Here is a 19,646-nt window from a genome sequence, read left to right on the forward strand (position 1 = left end):
CCTTCGGGGGGGGGGGGATGTAACCCCACCAAGAGCAGACAACCTCCCAGCCATCCAATCCAATCAAACAGTGCCTCAGTCTTATCTGGGGGCGAGCTTCAGTTAACTGGCTCTCATCCAGTCCATTACTGAGGCGAGACAATGATCCAGCACATCCACTGCCACCCCTGCAGATGTAAAGGAGAAGTAGGGCTGTGTGTCATCAGCATATTGCTGACAATGTACTCCAAAACTCCAGATGACCTCGCTCAGAAGTTTCATGTAGATGATAAAAATGAACCCTGAGGAATCTTACATTGAATGCTCCATGGTGCCAAAAAGCACTCCTCAAGCATCACCCTCTAGAAATGGCCGTCCAAGTCAGACCAGAACCACTCCAAAGCTGTTCTGCCAACTGCCAACTCAGACATTCTCTCCAGAAGGCTACCATGGCCAATGGTATTGAAAGCCACTGAGAGATGAAGGAGCATTAACAGGGACACATTTCCCTGCATCTCCTGACAGAGGTCATCATGCAGAGTGACTAAAGCACTTTCTGTGTCAAAACCGGGCCTAAACCCCAACTGAAATGGATCTAGAAAGTCAATTTTCCCCAAGAGCACCTCGATCTGACCTGGATATCAGATTCAATCAGTACAAGATAAACTTATTTGAACATGCTCTCACTCTTCCTTCCTGCCCATCAAATCCCACAAAGGCGTACTGATCTCCTTTGTCTGTGTCCCCACATGGTCACCACAAGTCGGTCTTGCGTGCTGAATCTGCAGGCCATATACACCACCATCAGTCAAGGAAGGAGCAGCTGCAGGGAGAACATTTACCCTCACCCAGCTGGAAAGAATACCTTGCTCCTGTTACCCATCCACCAATAAGAAAAGAACCACTAGCTGCTAGTCAAGCAAGAACACCAGCAAGGGAAGATCAGCTTGTTCCAAACTGGATATAAATCCTTATAGCTCACCACTTTGCTATGGCCTTGATTTCCCTCATCTGTCTTTCCACTCTTTCCGTATGTGCCTTATCTTTTCAATTTGTGTGTCTGATGACAGGACTCATCCTTTCTTTCGTATGGAATTGAGACAATAAATAAACCTGTTTACTGCCCACCTTGGCCCTTTCTTTGCTTCTGCCACATGTGAGTGTAAGTACATGGTAAGAGCCTGCTGGATGAGACCAATGACCCATCTGGTCCAACATCCTGTTCTCACAGCAGCCAACCAGATGCCTGTGGGAAACCCACAAGCAAGACTTGAGCACAAGAGCAGTCTCCCCTCCTGTGATTTCCACCAACTGGTCTTCAGAAGTGTTACTGACTCTGGTCTCAGAATTGAAACCAGTACCAGGGACGAGGGTGGCACTGTGGTCTAAACCACTGAGCCTAGGGCTTTCCGATTGGAAGGTCAGCGGTTCAAATCCCTGTGACGGAGTGAGTTCCCATTGCTCGATCCCAGCTCCTGCCAATCTAGCAGTTTGAAAGCACGTCAAAGTGCAAGTAGATAAATAGGTAGCACTCTGGCGGAAAGGTAAACAGGGTTTCCGTGCGCTGCTCTGGTTTCACCAGAAGTGGCTTAGTCATGCTGGCCACATGACCCGGAAAAACTGTCTGCGGGCAAACGATGGCTCCCTTGGCCAGTAAAGCGAGATGAGCACTGCAGCCCCAGAGTCGTTTGCAACTGGACTTAACTGTCAGGGGTCCTTTACCTTTATCTTTTACCAGAAGTGGCTAGGTACTGAATGTTGCCTGGTCCATATCAGCATTTTAGAAACCAATAGGTATAGGGAAATATAAGCCTGGAAGAGCCCTATCAACTTTATCAAAGTTAAAGTTTTATAGTGATTTGAGTATGGTTCCCTATTATTTTCAACTCACTCTAACAAATTTAGTGTTTAGCCTTCATGACTGCAAGGCTCTAGTTTAAATTATTGTTGTGTGCTTAAATGTGCAGAAGAAGGAAGGTGGTTCTCATCCAGTCCATTCCTGAGTTAAAATGAACTGCAGCTTTCAGGAAACAGAGATCTTAGATGGAATTTCAACTGCAAATAAAATATGGGTATATATCAGGAGTATCCATTGTATAATATATTACAATTAATATTGAGAGTAAATGTGTGTTTTAAATGCATCAACTCATAGCACAGAAACCAACTGATATATGCAGATGGAAGCATATTTTGAGACATTGACTCTGCATGTTCATACATTCGCCCCATTTCATGCAATCAGTCTTATTTGGTGTACAGAGTGCATGGTTTCTTTCTATAAGCATAAACCAATATGGAAGCAGCCTTCATTGCAAAATGAATACCATATATTGCATGTATATAGCTGAGACAGTAGTGCATCACAGGGTGTCTATTCCCATTCACACATTCTTCAAGATATGCATTCAGAAATTATTGGAACAGCAAAGCAGCAGCCTCAGTCTAGATAGTGAATGTCTTAAGCTGTTGTGAAAGACATGCTTTTTCATCTTCATATATATGTAAGATAGTATCCTCACCATGCATTCAGTACAGGTCCATTGTGGTTGTTTTTCCCTTGGATAGCCTCACCCAAGTCTCTGTCTCAAAAGCCTGAGCTCTCTAACTTTTAAAGAGCAAAATGACATCAGCTTGCAATCTGACCCTTTGCTTCTCTGCGCCGTGATTCACACTGAGAATGCTGTGCGCTTGAAGGGCAGGAAAGAAGGCCTGCCAGGACAGAAAGCAATTTCCCACGGCAGGTGCAGGGAGCAGGTGGTACGCAGCATTACCTGCAAAAAAAGGTAGCTTTAGCCTATGATTTTTTATTATTTAACATGGAAATCTTATTGCATCCTGAGCCACTCTCGGTGAGGTGCCAAAACCCCCATGTCTGCAGCATGATTTATTATGTGGAAATACCACTGAACTAATCAGTAGAGTTACTAATTAATACGGATCTGCATTTTTGCATAAGCAATTAGTGCGAAGAGAGGGTGCCCTGGAAAAAAAAAGGAAGTTGGGTTTGTTTAATCTGAGCACTTATTCAAGCGGAAAGGCCCACCAGGGCAAGGCTGGGGCCCAGCCACATTTGAAATTTCTTTCTTTTGATTAGTTAAAGGAACATAAAGGTCAGATTATCAATATTTAATTCAAATGGAAATGAGTTTTTTTTAAAGAGGGCATTTTTTAAAAAAGAGAAAAGAAAGCACCATACACCACACTTTATTTAAAGAAGGTGAGACTCTTCGTTAAATGCCCAGATCAAAAATAATGAGATTGTCCAGCTACAAATCCTGTCTGAGAAGAGTCCCAGTTCCTAATAATAGAGAAGGTTGACATCAATGAAAAAGGCTGTTGGCGAGATTTGAGGTGGGGGTGGTCAGACAAGGCCTTATTACAACCCTCTAAACATAGATAGCTGTTGCACCCATTTTTAGATTGTTTTATTTCTTCTCCTTTTTTAATCAAGTCAAATTATTTTTAAAATCTATTGTGATTTCATAATTGTATGTCAGTGACCAAAAAGGCTCAGCAAGCAGATAATTAAAAATTCAGTCTGGATGTAATTCCCATTAACTAAATAGAAGTTGTCATTTATAAAATTAAACAACATCATTTAGCAAGCAAGGGTAGGAAAGGGAATGGGCCATTAAAATGAAGGTGCTATGGGGGTGATTTCCTACACACACACACACACACACACACACACACACAAAGGTTTTCTGAAACCGCAGTCTTAAATACAGGTGAAGCTCATTTCCATTTCAGCTCACTCACTTCCAAGCAGTTTTTATCTGAATGAGTGAGCTTCTTTCTAGGACTACTGCCTGTGTTTAGGATTAGGATTTTCATAGTTTTTAATAACAGGGCCAATGCAAAGGAGAGCAAATAGTTTTTAATGCAGAAGCATGCACACATCCCATATTTATAACACACACACACACACACACACACACACACGTTATATACCTGTTTTTATATGCATCTATATGCATATCAAACTTACCAGCAACAGTAACAATAGCAACAAAAAACCCATCCTAATTCAATGGTTTTGAAATTGCATAGCTAAAGCTTGAATACAAGATTCAGAAAGAAATTAAGGTCTCTATTGGGGGTGGGGTGGGGTGGGGTGGGGGTGGAAATGTGTTCTTTCTGATTTGCTACAATGTCACCGTGTATTTGCCGGGTTTTTTTTTTTTTTTGCATAAGATCTTTGCATGCGGGGTTTACCGTACCTAACGGATCTGTTCCTCCTTCGGTAGCTGATGGTTGTGGGGCTTCTGAGAACAACACTGGCGCATTTTCGTACTAAATAAAATTTGAGAGAAGGAAAACACTGGTGTAGACTTTTCCTTCACTTTGACGCTTCCGTTTTTAGTAGCAGTTAGCTTCTGAAAGAAATGGACAGCAGCCGGGACGGATATTGACCTCTGCTTGGCAATTAAAAAAAGGGAAAGGAAAGGGGGGGAAAACCCTTTTAGCGGTTCAGCATGGACCTTACAGGTCATTAGGGACTTGCCAAGAGCAAGCAAAACGGCGCCGGGTAAAGTCTTCTAGCCGCAGGGTGATCTGCGGCTGTGAGCTGTCCAGGGTGCTGATTTCCCCCCTCTCTCGCGTCCTTTAAATTGCTAATTGGCCGCTTGTCCAAAACGGTGGTCCACCAAGTGAGCTTAGCCTGGGGAAATGTTTTCCAAACACCCCCCCCCAACCCTATCTCCCCAGCTTAGTTTGCGCTCATTAAACTCAGCCAGATCGATAGATCACCTTTGTCCGTCGTCAAGGCCCTCTCGTCTGTTACCTGGCCCCGGCTGTCCTCAATCTGTTTCTATCGCAAACAGGTGTGAGACGTCCCCCTCCCCTCACACACAACCCCACCACTGCCTGAAAACTCACTGAAAACACGGGCACGCCTCCATCTACTTCTTTGGCATACGAAGCCCAAAGCTGGGTCCCTGTTTAATGAGCTTGGCAAAAATCTGCCGGCCTTTCGTATAGGTATATTGACATATATGATTTAAACTTGAGAGAGAAAGAAAGAAAGAAAGAAAGAAAGAAAGAAAGAGAGACGAGCAGCTTCCATCTTCATTGGGCCTTATGTACTCTGTGCAAGGGTTGAGATATTCAAATAAACAGGACGCAGCCGTAGCTACTGCTGTCTGTTGCGACCATAAATCACTCAATATTAAGCAGGCTTCCTCTTTCCAATAGCTTTAAGCTAGGATGGGAGGGAGAGCGGGCAGAGAATCATTTTCTCTCCCTCCCTCCCTCCTCCGCTCTTCATTCTCGCAGGTGCAATATGAATCAATTATCTTAATTAAGATAATGCCGCAAACCCCAGAGATTTCCTTGGGATGGAGTTCGCACTCTGGACAACTATAAGGCATTTTAATAACTTTTCCACCGCCTCCCGCACCGCCTTCGCCAGATCTGCAAGAAACTAGCAGTTCTCTGCAGGGTATGTCGTCGGTTGCTTCGATGTCCGCCCCTTCCCCTTATTTTTTTTATCTCTATAGAAAGTGTCGCCAACCTGCCTCGACTCCAAGACCCTCACCCCAAGCAGAATTTGTCAGTAAAAATAAACAGCATGCTTATGTTTCATGGGCTTCTTCGGTGCGGAGTTTCAGGGGAGAGGGGAAGACGTGTTGACTTCCGACAGAAATGGGCTTCATAAATTTGCTGCTTGAGGAGCCAATGCTCCCCTGCTCCGTGCAACAATCGCACCAAGGTAGGTAGGTAGGAACACACACACGCGCGAGGTTCAAAATGTCATCTGCTTGGGGAAATCCCATTGATTTAGTCAGCAGCAGAGAACAGAAAAGCGAAGAAGCTGGTCCTCCTGCTCGCGTGCTTCTTTCGACCTGCCTGCTGCCCCTACCCGCACCCTCAGCGCTGGGCGTCCTAAACGCTGGCCTTCGTGTTTTGTTTTCCTCTCCGCCCCCCCCCCCGCCCTCCTCCACCCTCTTGCCGCCGCTGCTTCTATATGGCTGGGGCCGGGAACCAAAGTCGGCAGATGAGCTGCAAGCAGGCGGCAGAGGGGCGAGCAGATTTGGGACGCTGCAAAGGGGCAACGAGCCGTGAAAGAGGCTTTTGTTGACAACGCGTGCGGCTCGCGTGCCGCTTGGCAGACGGGAGGAGCCCTCAAACCGGGGGGGGGGGGAGAGTCGGAGAGGGGAGCGGTGAGAAGTGTGTGTGAGTGGGGGAGCTCTGAGGTGCCCATGAGGAATAGAAAAATAATCAAGGGAAGGAAGAAACTGGAAAGAAAAATAAAGGAAGCTTTTAGATAGCGATTAGATGACACGCACACGCAGAAGTATTTCTTTATCTCTAGACCCGAGTCTTCTGGTTTTGTTTTTGCTGTATTGTTAAAAAAATAATCGCTTTGTTTTACTATGTATTTTTACCATTGCGGATTTTTAATATTTTTTTGTTTTGTTTTGTTTTGTTTTTAAAAAAAACTTTATAAACTGCTTTGAAGCTTTGTTTTGGCCCCGGTTCTTATTCCTCTTTGGTAGTTGCTTGGAAGTCAGTAAAACAAAATAGGAATAATAATAATACCCTTGTTTCTTACCTGGGATCAGCCATGGCTACTCAAAAGTAAACCCCATTGAACTCAATGTGAATGACTTCTAAGTAAACGTGTATGAGCTTAGACTGTCCACACACACCCTCAAAAAAACGGGGGCAGATGGAGAGAAGGAGAAAGGACTCAGGAGCTGGAGAGCAAAGTTAAGAAGCCCTCTAGTAGACGGATGAGGGCTGTGGCGGAGACAGAAACAAACAGGAAACTAACTGCAGGCGTGCGACCCAGTCCACAGTCAGGACTTTAACAGTGGGATGCTATATGTGCCTACTCAAAAGGAAGTCCCACTGAGGGGATGGCAGACAAAGGCACATTTTAATAGCTTGCACTGCCCTGCAGTTCTTGTGGAATCCCATCCTCAACAACCCCCCCTTAATAATGCGTTCCTAATCACGTCTACTCAGTGGTAAACCCTATTGGATTCAATGCAGCTTACTCCCAGGTAAGTGGACTTGGGACTGCTGCCTCAGTCCTTAAGCTGCCTTACTTATCCTTCTGCAGAAAGAGATTGGGGCCCAAGGAGAGCGACGCCCAAATCCCCCAGGCTAAATTTCTCAGGGATCTGAATCCGGGCCCGAAGGCCTACCATTCGGCCCACGTATCTCCTGTCTGAACTCGGGTTCAAAGTCGACGAATTGCTTCCAACAAGGGTAATATCCAGCACTGCAGATGGTTTGGCTGAATAGAGCGCATAGGAGAACCACGAAGGAAGGAAAGAACTAAATTCACAAGGGATGGACCGGAAGACGAAATTCCTACTTCCCAGGCTTTCTTCCTGTCGCGCCTGACCCCCTTCCGACGACCGAGTATCTCTCCCATTTCTTCTCAACTGGCCTCTCCTGGCAGACTTTTTAAAAGCAACCTGCTCTCTCCCTCTCTCACATGCGCAACTGTTTTCTCACTTGCCAAGCAAGTTCCTGGAAAAGGAACGCTCATTAAAGTGTCTAGAGGCGCGTTCCTATCGCATGACGCCGTCTGTTGAGAAAGTGGTGGGCCGCTTTGAATTGCCCTGTTGTACGTCCTGTCCCTCTTCTTCCACCCCAGCTCCGTCGGGAGCCTCTTCTCTGCATCGCCTAACTCCTTTCCAGGATATTAAAATGAAGGGAGGGATGGCTTGTTTATACTGGTTTGTGCACAAAGCAGGCGACCAAAGCTGAAGAGGACCTTCTCCTTGAAGGCGTCAGCACGTTGCCCGAAGCATCGATGGCTTGTCCTTCAGTATTAGATGGCTGTCATTCCAAACGCCCTGGTCGGCATCTACCATTGTGCGCTTTAATTGATTCTAGCAAGAACCCTGCAAAGCTACATTGGTCTGGAGGTGGTTTGCTCCAGACCAAGCAAGAAGAACCTATATGGCTGAACCTCCACCCACCTTCTTAGGAGAGCGAATCAATAGCATAACGAAGGGTCATCTAGAAAATACTTTTTTTTTCTTTAAAAAGAAAACAAACACAAAAAAACCTAGAAAAATCTGGTGGTGGAAAAACCATCGGGATCTAAAGAGACCCCTAACTCAAGCTCAAGAGCAAGAAGTTCTCATTGTGAAACGGCAAACATCACTTGGCGCGCAAGAACTCTGCTTTCAGTCCCTGTGTGATGTTTTGCTGATCACAAATAGAAAAACTAATATCTGTTGACGCTCGTTGGTTTTTTTCCTTTCAAGCTAAAGAGTGTGGGTTTTTGAAACAGCCCAGCGGGGGTGCTGTGGTGGGCATGTGGGGCAACCCACATCTGGGTCTGTGGGTAGAGGAAAAGAGAGCTCAGTTTATAGAATGGACTTTCCCAGTGATTTGTGCGTATAGAAACTAAAAAATATACAGTGTGGTGGGGCGGATCTGCTATTATTTTAAATTCATTTTGGATTGCCAGGTGAGGCGAGGAAGGACGGTGCGCCTCTATCACACACCTCCCAGAAATGCGATTTGCAAACCCACCGAAGCAGCCCGTTGGAAGGGCTGAAGACGCTGACCTAGTGCTGAAGCTCAGTTGGGAACCTGATGCGAACAGCCCCGGCCTCTTTGCAGGAAGCTCGGAGCCGAAGGGTAGGGGGAAAGTACTGTAAACAAAAGTTCATTCTTTATTCTCTGCTTCGCTGTTGCTCAGTGGTAGTAGATCGTCTGCTTGGACGCAGAAGGTCCTCAGGTTCAGTCCTCAGGTTCAGCATCTCCAGGAAAGACTCCCGACCTGAGAGAGCCATGCAGAGAATCTTGAGTTGGACGAACCAACGATCTGATTCAGTAGAAGGCAGGAAGGAAGGATCTTATAACTCGTTCGTCACTGTATGCGATTATCTGCAGACCACGCGTGAATATTTGGAGACTGGTGGATCCGACCCTTTCCTAACTACTACTGCTACCCTCCGCTAGCAAAGGTGCGCGCGTTAACCCACACATCACCACCACTTTTATAAAGAGTTTATATATGAAAGCCACCTATAATCGCTTTCCCCCTAGGCTGGATATCTCTTGAGACTCTGCGGGAGTGGGCTCTTGCCTAGCAGGAAAGCTTTTGCCTCCAGATCAGATTCTTGGGTCATTGCTGGGCGGTTGCTGCTGCAACAGAGCAGAGCAGCTTTCGCAGTGTATGGCATGTTACCCACGTCTGTGAGCTGCACGACCCTAGAAGTAGGCTGCTTGGTGCTCGGTGCTTTCCCTCCGGAGGGGAGCAAAGCTGCTCCCGGACCCCCGCCGGAAAAGCATCCGCGAACGCGTTTCTGTTTCCATCTCCTCACCGAAAGAAGCGACGGCAACTAGGAAACTTGCACAGGGAACTGAGCTCAGTGCAAGGAGGAAACGAGCCCTGGTTGTACCCTAATGCAGTGTTTTTCAACCTTTTTTGGGCAAAGGCACACTTGTTTCATGAAAAAAATCACGAGGCACACCACCATTAGAAAATGTTAAAAAAATTAACTCTGTGCCTATATTGACTATATATAAAGTAATTTTCCCACGGCACACCAGGCAACATCTCGCGGCACACTAGTGTGCCGCGGAACAGTGGTTGAAAAACACTGCCCTAATGCGCCTTCCTCGTACGTGAAATCGTTCTGCGAGTTCTGGGTGGAGACCTTGGATGCTAACACAACGCAGCGCGCGAAGGATCTCCGCGATCTGGTAACAGAAAGAGCAGGAAACGCTCCTTCTTTCTCTTTCAAAGAGGCTACTCCTAGTTCCTCAGTCAAAAGTAGAAGGGGACAACACACACACACACACACACACACACACACCTTTTCCCCCTCCCCTATCCCCAAGCCTCGCGCGCCGGCGCAAGGGTTAATCTCTCCTGCGGGTACAAACAGGTCCGTCGAGTCTCTGGCTGGCGACAGATGGCCACTTTCTTTCGAGCCACAAAGGGATGACAGGGAGAGCCGGGCGGCATACGAATGGGCAGCTCACGTGACCCTCGGAGCTTGACGTGGGTGACCATATGGCGCGTGCCGGGGGAAGGCTGACGCAGTCGCTGGGTGGGTAGGGGGTGTGTAGCGGGAGGGGGGAGGAGCGAGGGAGGTGGAGCTTGCCGCTCGGCCATCCCCAGGGGGTGCCTCCGCTGCCCGCCCCTCCTCCCCCCCCCCTAGCAGAAGAGCCTCGGCTATATATATAAGCGGAGTCTCCTGCACGCAGCCTCAAGGAAAAACAAACAAACACATAAATCCAATAAAAAGTGGCACGTCCCTCCGTTGTAAGGAAAGCTTCCCAGGAGCAACAGGGTTATGAGACCATCACTGCAAAGGACACGCTGAAGAAGAAAAAGAGAAAGGTAAATCTTTGATTCCCTCCTTAGCACCCATCTCCTCTTTATACAGGATCCGTGGCTTGGGTGAAGGATATCCCTAAAAAAAGAATAGGGGGGAAAGCACCCCATCCCCATCGCATGACTGGCTTTATTTCCTCAGAAGGCTGCTATTTCCTCTATCTGAACGAAATAAGGATGAACCATTGGATTGGCTCTTTTCACTACATGATTTTTTTTTAATGACCTTTCTTGTTGGCGAACTCTTTTCGCCACACGCTTGGGTGAGACGTCCAGTACGATCTTACTCGGGAGTAAAGCATGGGCATAGCCAAGGGAGGGGTAGCTGCCCCCCTAAATCAAGTAATCGATACAAAATACTTAACTAGCTGGGGTCCCCCCCCACACACAGCATAAAGCCTCCCCCCCAACATAAATCCTGGCTACGCCCATGGAGTAAAGACCCGCCGATCCAACGCGCTCCACCTACTCTCTAGAAAGCGCGCGGAGGATGACATCCTTGAGTTTCCCGCATCTGTGTTTGTGCTGCTGCGTCAAGCCTTGTGAGGCGCAGTGACACACAAAAATACGGTAGAAATGACCCGAGGAATCCGTAGTAATGCCTTGTTGCGCGTGGCGCAGGTTTTTTTTTGGGGGGGGAGGGGGGATCAGAGCCAAATCGAGTCCAGTAAATTGTCCTTACAGATTGGAAGGTGTGTGGGCTGCAATCTAGAACAGGTGCCACTGGATCTCTCTCTCTCTCTCTCTCTCTCTCTCTCTCTCTTTCTTTCTTTCTTTCTTTTGGCGGTGGAAAGAGAGGAGAAAAATGGGGTGTCAAATCAGTTGATAGGACTCGTCTGTCCTTTGACAGGTCAGGATTGGGAACTGGTGGGTTGGTTGCTAAAAGGGAGAGGGAATTTCCTATATGGGGAGAGGGAAAGTGGGCAACAGATGGGTCAGGTTTCGCTCCCCATTGCCGCTGGAGGGAGAGGGGCTGCGTTGGCGACGGCGAAGCAAACGGTTTCACTCAACTGTTGCACTTGGATCGCCTTGTAGTACCGGAGACTTCGGTAGCGTCGCTTGCCTAAGACTGTCAGGATCGGTCCATCCCCTTCATTAGCAAACGCTTCCTCTCTCAAGGTTGGGGATCCTCAGGCAGAAAAGGGGGGGGGAGGCAGGGGAGAGGTGGTTTATTAGCGAGGCTGTGACTGCACCTGATCCCCTGTCTGGGCGGCAGACTTTGGCTGGACTCTGAACAGTTGGGAAGTCTGCACGGCTATTGTAGGGGAGAATGAAGTGGCAGAATGAAATGTGGGCAGAATGAAAAGGGGCACCAAGCTCAACGGATAAATCCTACCCGGGCTGAGTAATCGTTGGCCATTTGTCCTGCTAAATCTGCTGCTGCGTGATGTCCCCCCCCCCACGCCCTCCCTTAGAGATATTTTCTTCTTTTCGATTCTCTCCGTCAAATTTCATTCTATCTATAATCTCCTTAGAGAGCCACCACCAACACTAATATAAACAAGTTATATAATGCTATTTGATACGATCGATCGCATTGTGGGGGAGACGCGCGGAGAAAAGTCGAAGTTTTTTTTTTTTTGTTTTTGCTGGGGAAGGCTTAGGAGTCAGAGAGTCTAAAGCTGCAGTACTAACTAACCCCTTTCGCCTCGGAAGAAACTCGGTTGAATTCAATAGGACGTCTCCGTAGACGGGGTGAGGATTGCGCCTAAGTTTCAAATTGCTAGGAAACTTCTTTAAGAACCCAATTTACAGAAAGTCGCATAGAAACGGGGGTGGGGGTGGGGAATGGCGAAACTCACCAAAGCCAATTATCAAATTGTAATCGGTGTGAACGGAATAACTATTATAGAGTTTCCTAAATAATGCTGACAAGGAGAAAATCCTGTGCATTTCTACTCAGAAATGCTGGTTTCAGTGGCGCTTACTCCGTGGCAAATGCATTTAGGATTCTAGCCCCGGAGGAAGGGCTTGGAGGAAGTTACTGGGAGTGTTCTCTCTGCTAAATGCTTTTTCTCTTGTGATCTCTTCCGCGCGCAGGATCCTGTAGAATGACCAAATCATACAGCGAGAGCGGCGGGCTGATGGGTGAGCCCCAGCCGCAGGGTCCTCCCAGCTGGACGGACGACTGCCTCAGCTCCCAGGACGAGGAGCACGAGGCGGAGAAGAAAGAGGGCGACCTGGAAGCTATGCACGCCGAAGCCGAGGTGGACTCGCTGAGGAACGGCGAGGATGAGGAAGAGGAGGAGGAAGAGGACGACCTTGAAGAGGAGGAGGAGGAGGAAGAAGAGGAGGAGGAGGAGGAAGAAGACGACGACCAGAAGCCCAAGAGGCGCGGTCCCAAGAAGAAGAAGATGACCAAGGCCCGCTTGGAGAGGTTCAAGCTGCGGCGCATGAAGGCCAACGCCCGCGAGCGGAACCGCATGCACGGCCTCAACGCGGCTCTGGACAACTTGCGGAAGGTGGTGCCTTGCTATTCCAAGACGCAGAAGCTGTCCAAGATCGAGACGCTGCGCCTGGCCAAGAACTATATCTGGGCCCTCTCGGAGATCCTGCGCTCGGGCAAGAGCCCCGACCTGGTCTCTTTCGTGCAGACGCTCTGCAAAGGCCTGTCCCAGCCTACCACCAACCTAGTGGCCGGCTGCCTGCAGCTCAATCCTAGGACTTTCCTGCCCGAGCAGAGCCAGGACCTGCCTCCGCACATGCAACCGCCTAGCGCTTCCTTCCCGGTGCACCCTTACGCCTACCAGTCGCCGGGGCTGCCTAGCCCGCCTTACGGCACCATGGACAGCTCCCACCTGTTCCACGTGAAAGCGCCGCACTCCTACGCCGCGGCGCTGGAGCCTTTCTTCGAGAGCGCGCTGGCCGAGTGCGCCAGCCCTTCCTTCGACGGGCCCCTCAGCCCGCCGCTCAGCGTCAACGGGAACTTCTCTTTCAAACACGAACCTTCCGGAGAATTTGAGAAAAATTATGCCTTCACCATGCACTACCCCGCCGCCGCCGGCCTGGCGGGGACCCCGGGCCACGGATCGCTCTTCTCCTGCTCTGCCTCTCGCTGCGAGATCCCCATCGACAACCTCCTGCCCTACGAGAGCCATGCCCACCACGAGAGGGTCATGAGTGCCCAGCTCAATGCCATCTTTCACGACTGAGCCCTTCCAGAAGTGTCGGGGCAGAGGAGCGAAGAGGCATCGAGGGGCTGCCTTGCTTAGGAAAGGGGACCCCCACAACACAGAAAGCCACCCACCCTAGGGCTCCAAGTGCAAAAAGACGGGAAGGGGCAAAGGGGGGAACTTCCAAACGCCAGAGTCATCTATATAAAAATATGGGGAGGCTACATTTTTCCTGGTCCCCCTTCTGTAAATCCCACATCCCTCTGCTAAGCTTCCCCACCCGGCACGGTCCCGAATATAAATCTGCACTATCAATTTAGTGTAGAAGAAAGTCAGCCAGTCTCCCCACTGATCTGATCGGGACAAAAAAAAAAAAAAAATCGCAAGCAATAATTAGGATCTATGCAATTCTTATTAATTTTTTGTTTTGTTTTTGAAACTAGACGTGGGCCAGTTTAAAAAAAAAAATCGAAAAAAAGTATATATAAAATGTCTATTTTTCAACCAGCATTTTTCCTACTTGCTACCTTTTCCCATGCCGAATTATTTTGTTGTGGTTTTGTACAGAATTTTTAATAACTTTTGATAAACTATTTTAAACCATGCAGCTTCATCGATTTTTATACGTATTGGAAACAAAGTAGAATTATATCTAATTTATACGAAATAATTTAAGTAATTTAAACCAGCAGAAAAGTGCTTAGAAGAAGTGGGGGGGGGGGCGGGATGTTCTGTTGCCTTAGCACCTCCCCGCTCCGTTCATTTTCCTTTCACGTTCTTCACACACACAAATGCACAGAGCCAGCAAAGTCTTTCCCATTAAAATTTCGTTTCCTTGCAGTAAGAACCAGATACCTACAGGGTTTTTGGATTTTTTAAAAAAAAAATAGAAGAAGGAAAATATTTATTTCCTATTGGAACACATCACCCCAACGGAAGGTTTGCAAAACCTTGTGCGCAGATAGAGACACCCTCCCACCCGCCAGACATTAATGTTTTCATAAGAAAATGCCAACTCCTCCTTTTTTCCCGAATCAAAAGCTGCTTGACTATCACATTCAATTTGCACTGTTTCTTTTTAATCTTTGGCGTCCCCGTCCCTTCTCCTCACGTGATTTTGAAGAGAACAGAGATAACTTGAAAACACTTAATGTTTCCAGGCAATGATAAATGCATGATATATGTATTTTTAAATATATATACATAGTCACATGAATCGGTGGTTTGTCATATTTCCGTCCAGGAGTCGAGAAGCCAATCAGGTTTACGATGGTTGGGGTTGTTATATAATATGCTGGTGGATTGTAGTCAGTAGTTTCAAACCCATTCGAACCATTTGACTTCGTAATTAGAACAATATAGTTATTATGCATGTACAATGCAATCCGCAATAAGTGCTGTCTGAAATGTAACGCTGGTTCAACCGAAATCAATCTGTACTGTAATTTTGTTCGTAATCCTGTATATGACTATGTAATGCACATTTGGGAATTTAGGAAGCACACCTTTGGAACGAGATAGTAAGGAGACGTCCGTCAAATGTTGCATTTCTCCTTAAGTATGACCCCCCCCCCCCACCTTCCCCCTTCTTAGTGTGAGCAATTCCTATGGGATTATTGTAATAGTTCCTTTAAAAAAAAGAAGGTGCAACCTTTACTAATTTGTACAATAAACGGAAGTTTAAGAAAAACAAACAAACAAACCAAGGTGCAGTCCAATAGCAATCTGACAGCGGGTGGGAGGTGGCAGGAACGCATAGCTAGCGAGCAAGGTTCTCTCGGAAACCTGATCTGGAAGCCAAGGCGAGCTCGCATTGAAGCGCTCACAGTAGCAACCGCTCACCAGGCCAAGGCCCTACGTAGCTGTCCAGCTCTGCGGTGCTGAAATGCCACAGGGAGAGACGGCAAGATTCGGCCAGCAAGGCCAACTCCACAGCGTCCAGTGATCAATTTGTATAGATGCTGCTGCTGTTCTGGATCAAACAGGAAGCCACGCTCTCTGACCTGTAAGCGCTTTGTAGGCCCCCAAAGATGGAGAAGGGGAGCTGGCAATAGTTATTTGGTGGAGAGGGGGGAAGCTCTGCAGAGCACTGAATGTATGGCACTCAGACAGGTTCTGGGAATCTTAAGCCTTGGGTGTGTTTCAGTAAACAAATAAGTGGTGGTTTGACTTCTCTGAAGCAAGTCATGTATCCTAAGAGATTGTTTGGGTTGGATGGAGGGTGGCAGTCACCCTCACTTTGTGTCCAGACCATCTGTGGTCAAAATCCAGGGGTGCCACATCCTACACACATCTACCAGGAGTCATGGGTAGCTCTTGTTTCCTCTGCTCATTCCTGCTCCCACTCAAATCTGATTGATATGGATATGTGTTACTTTAGAGTGAGGAGGACACTCCAGTTTGCTTGGGTTTCGCACATGTAACTCATCTACCAGGAACACATCTGTTTCCAGTCATCATGACATCTAAGTAAGCAATGCAAACACTTTGCTGTTTGCAATTATATTTTGAATGCTTCCAAGATCAGACCTCAGACCTTTCCAGGACATCTTGCTCATATGTCCAGTACCATCTGAAATTTGAATCTTGCTGCTACCCCTGACCTAGAGTATCTCCTGGCACTGACAGCACCATAACTAAGATTTGGGGTCCTGCAGCAAGCAAGGGTGGTGATGATGGGAACCCACCAACTGCTTGTGGAAAGGCATAGAGGAAATGGTTTCTATTTCTGCAAGCAGGAGGTAGCATAGAGACCCCAGCATTCCAGGCATTTATTTTTTAGCCTTTGGTGACTGCCTTAGATATATAACAGCATCTGAATTCAGTCATAGTTGGTCTTCCCAGAACAAATCATGTTTCTGCCTGAAGCTGGTATTTATGTGTTTAGGCCAACCCAGTTTTTCAGTACCCAATCTGCCATTTTGCTCCTACCATTAATTGCTGCTGCCAAGTTGCTGGTGAATCAGGACCCCTTTTGTTGCTAACAAGCCCACTTAAAGGCTCCAGTGCATGGAAAGTTTGGTACACATAAGTCCTACTGAAACCCAGCTGCCCTTTGCTAACAGTTGTTAATTCATGATCACTAGGCTTCCAGATTGCTGGCAGGCTTGCACAAATATCTTACATGAGGGATGGAGAATTTGTGGCCCAAAGTTGTTGGACTACAGTTCTAATGATTCCTGACCATTGAACATGCTGACTGGGACTCTAAGGAGTTGGAGTCCAGCAACATCTGGTGTGCCACAGGTTTCCCACACCTATTTCATGTTGTCTCCCTAATGCACCATGTACAATCTATAGCAGACATCATGAGCTGGAGTAACACTGTTATGGATGTGTGTGACAAAAGTAGGAACAAAACTAGTTTTGCATATACAGGGATGCATGCTTAAATCAGCATCCATGAGCCTGTTCCATTGTGGTGAACTGGTAACCCTACTGTTTGGTGCGAGTATGTATTATGAGGTTCATTATGGCTACACCATAGCACTAAAATACTGAGGGAGGGATTAAACTATTGAGCCCTATCAGCAACAGTTCTGTAAAAGAGCTTTTACTTCTGCAATGGGGCTTTCCCACTCTCACCAACCCACATGCCCCCAAAATTGTCTTGAGAGTGTTGGGAGAACCTCAAGAACAGTGAGCTGGGAGAGGAGGCAAGGACTCATTCCACCTGGCAAGCTGAAATGCTTGTCCTCATGTAACATCACCTTAGCGTGTTGTTGAATTCTTCCCTGAGTCACCATGCTCCTCAGGACTGTTTGCATTTCATTATGCCATGCACAGGGAAAGTGCAGAATGGGCTAATATGTTTCCCTGGGAATCTTAGCATTCTTTTTCATTTTTAAAGAAAAAAATTCTACCACTTAATTGCAAGTGTGGTTTATTTGGTTTGGTTTTTTTTGGGGGGGGGGGTAATACTTCTGTGTTTGCAACTATGCAAAATAAAACACACACAAAAGCTGCATGTGTTCAACCCCCACAAAAATAAAATAAAGGTCACCATGTGAGCCCATAAGATGAACCTTAACATCCACATGAGGGCAATACTTTAGTGGACCAATTTAAATGACCAAGCCATCACAAATGAGTGTGCAACAACATTTTGATTTCATTTTCTCCAGAACTCTTAATCAGGTCAGGTGGCAAACAAAGCAATGGGAAGGAAGCGGGGAAATGTTTGGTGGTGAAGTCAAGAGTCTGTTTTGGGAAAGAGGCTGAAGATGGAATGCAGGTGGAAGGAGCAGCCATGCAAATGAGGTTCTATAAGATGCTCTGCAGGTTTCAGGTTGCACCAATGCATCCTGGGAAGGAGAAACTTACAATGGCTAGTTTCCCACCTCTAAAAATACAAAAAACCAGCTGTTACATGTCTGTCCTTAGGAGAAACACACAGCTTGCTTGGTAGGTGGAAAGCAGGAAAAAAAGAAAGAAAAAAGGCAGATTTTATATAAACAAAGGTGGGAATTAATTGTAGGTGGTGTGCTAGGTAAAAACATTCAACCCAGTAGTCCTTTGTTCTCCAGATGATGCGCAGGGACAGAGGAAGTGTCAGGGTTTTTTGTGGTATTGTTTTTTGGCGGGGAGGGGGGGGAGACCCAGAAAGTTCCCTGGAGTTTGTTCCTTCTCCAACTGCTAGTGAGGTTCAACGCCAGTCTTCCTCATGCCTAATGAAAGTGTGTGAGAAATGCCTGGTGAAAACCACAAAGCCAGAGGAGGAGCTGCTGCTTTACAGTGATCGTAAGAGCACAAGAAGATCCCGGCTGGATCACAACCAATGACCCCTCTAGCCTAGCATTCTGTTCTCCCAGTGGTCAACCAGATGCCCATGGGAAACCTGCAAGAAGGACATGAACACAACACCACACAGTGGGCAAGCAAACAGAAAGGAAGGATGCAAAAATACAACGTAAAATTCATCTTATCCTTCTCAGTTTTCTGTTTTTCTTGGTGTGCAGTTATTATCTTTTGTAAAGTTCTTTTTTTAAATGCACAGCCATGGGGATAGTGGGCAGGGTATATTACATTTGCCTTTTCAACTGCATATGCTGATTCTTTTTATTGTTTGATGTGGAGGAAGGGTAAACTGATTTGCTGGTCTACAAGTAGGACTACATTTGTTTCCTGCCTGCCCTGTAGGTAGCAACTTACTTAGCTGAAACCCTTTCTAGTAGTTCTGGAAACAGAGAAGCAGTTCTTAGCTGCCTTTCCTTTGTGCCTAGTTACTATGAAAGGAGATCTGCATTCAGGAAATGGTGTATGCAGTCTTCATACTGTCTCTTGTTTCCTCCCTGGGTTGCCTGGCATTTGAATTAACACAGAGAGAGTTTCCTACTGCTTCCAGATTTTTTAACCTCAGCAGCCTTAATTTAGAAAGGGAAACGTTTGGTGCTCCTGTCGTTAAACAATTGGGAGTCAGAATTCTTGCTGACCGCTTACAGATCTAGCTGTAGACCCCAGTCTACTTTTTGCCCAGCTCTGGTTTGTTGTCTGGAAGAGCAGGCGGGCAGGAGGCAATTGCCTTGAGGCAAGACTGTGGGTGTATGATTGCAAATATTATTTACATTTATACCCTAACTTTCATCCATGGAACCCAAGAAAGCATGCATAAAAATCCCAGATCGTCTCCCATTTTGGGACTGATCAAATGCAGACCTGTTTAGCCTAGCAAAGTGGTTGCATCATGTACCTTCAGAACATGCCCTGGAACGGTTAGAATGTTCACATATCAACAAAACCTTCCAGAACTTTAAGCCTCAGCATTGAGGTAATGAGACTGTGTATCTCTGAACATCCTCAGCCACAACTGTCATTTTTAAAAAGTCCATTCTTCTCAGTATTCCAAATGGATGGTGCTCTGAGTATAATTGGTCACTGGTAATCTACTGATTGACATGCACCAAGCATGTATTTGACAACCTGGTTTCTCTTTGATGGAGCAAAATACTAGAATGGCAACTTAATGGTTCCTCTCACAGCATCTGAGCTTGGAGTGTCTTCTCTGCTGTTGCATGCCAGAGACTCATCTTGGCTCTGAGGCAGTAAGAAAGCAATTTGCTTATTCCAGGATGCTGGGCATGCATCCTTTATGGAGAAGTAATGGATTAGAAACAAGGTGTCTGGAGAATAATGTTTTGGCACCACCCTCTAAATATTCAGCTGCCATATTCCCCATACTAAGCTGTGTTTACTGCATAGCTTTCCTTCTTGAGACAAGGCTATGATCTCAGTTTACT

General features: G+C 46.8%; 1 protein-coding gene across 1 annotated transcript; it reads left to right on the top strand.

Annotated features, from left to right (window-relative positions):
- The first annotated feature begins 12,348 nt into the window (after window positions 1–12,348).
- Window positions 12,349–14,015, top strand: NEUROD1 (neuronal differentiation 1). Its single transcript, XM_033167041.1, has one exon. The coding sequence runs from the start codon at window positions 12,349–12,351 to the stop codon at window positions 13,447–13,449; it is 1,101 nt and encodes a 366-aa protein (XP_033022932.1). The 3' UTR covers window positions 13,450–14,015.
- The last annotated feature ends 5,631 nt before the right edge of the window (window positions 14,016–19,646 follow it).

This window comes from Lacerta agilis, chromosome 1 (assembly GCF_009819535.1).
Source record: "Lacerta agilis isolate rLacAgi1 chromosome 1, rLacAgi1.pri, whole genome shotgun sequence".
NCBI lineage: Eukaryota > Metazoa > Chordata > Lepidosauria > Squamata > Lacertidae > Lacerta > Lacerta agilis.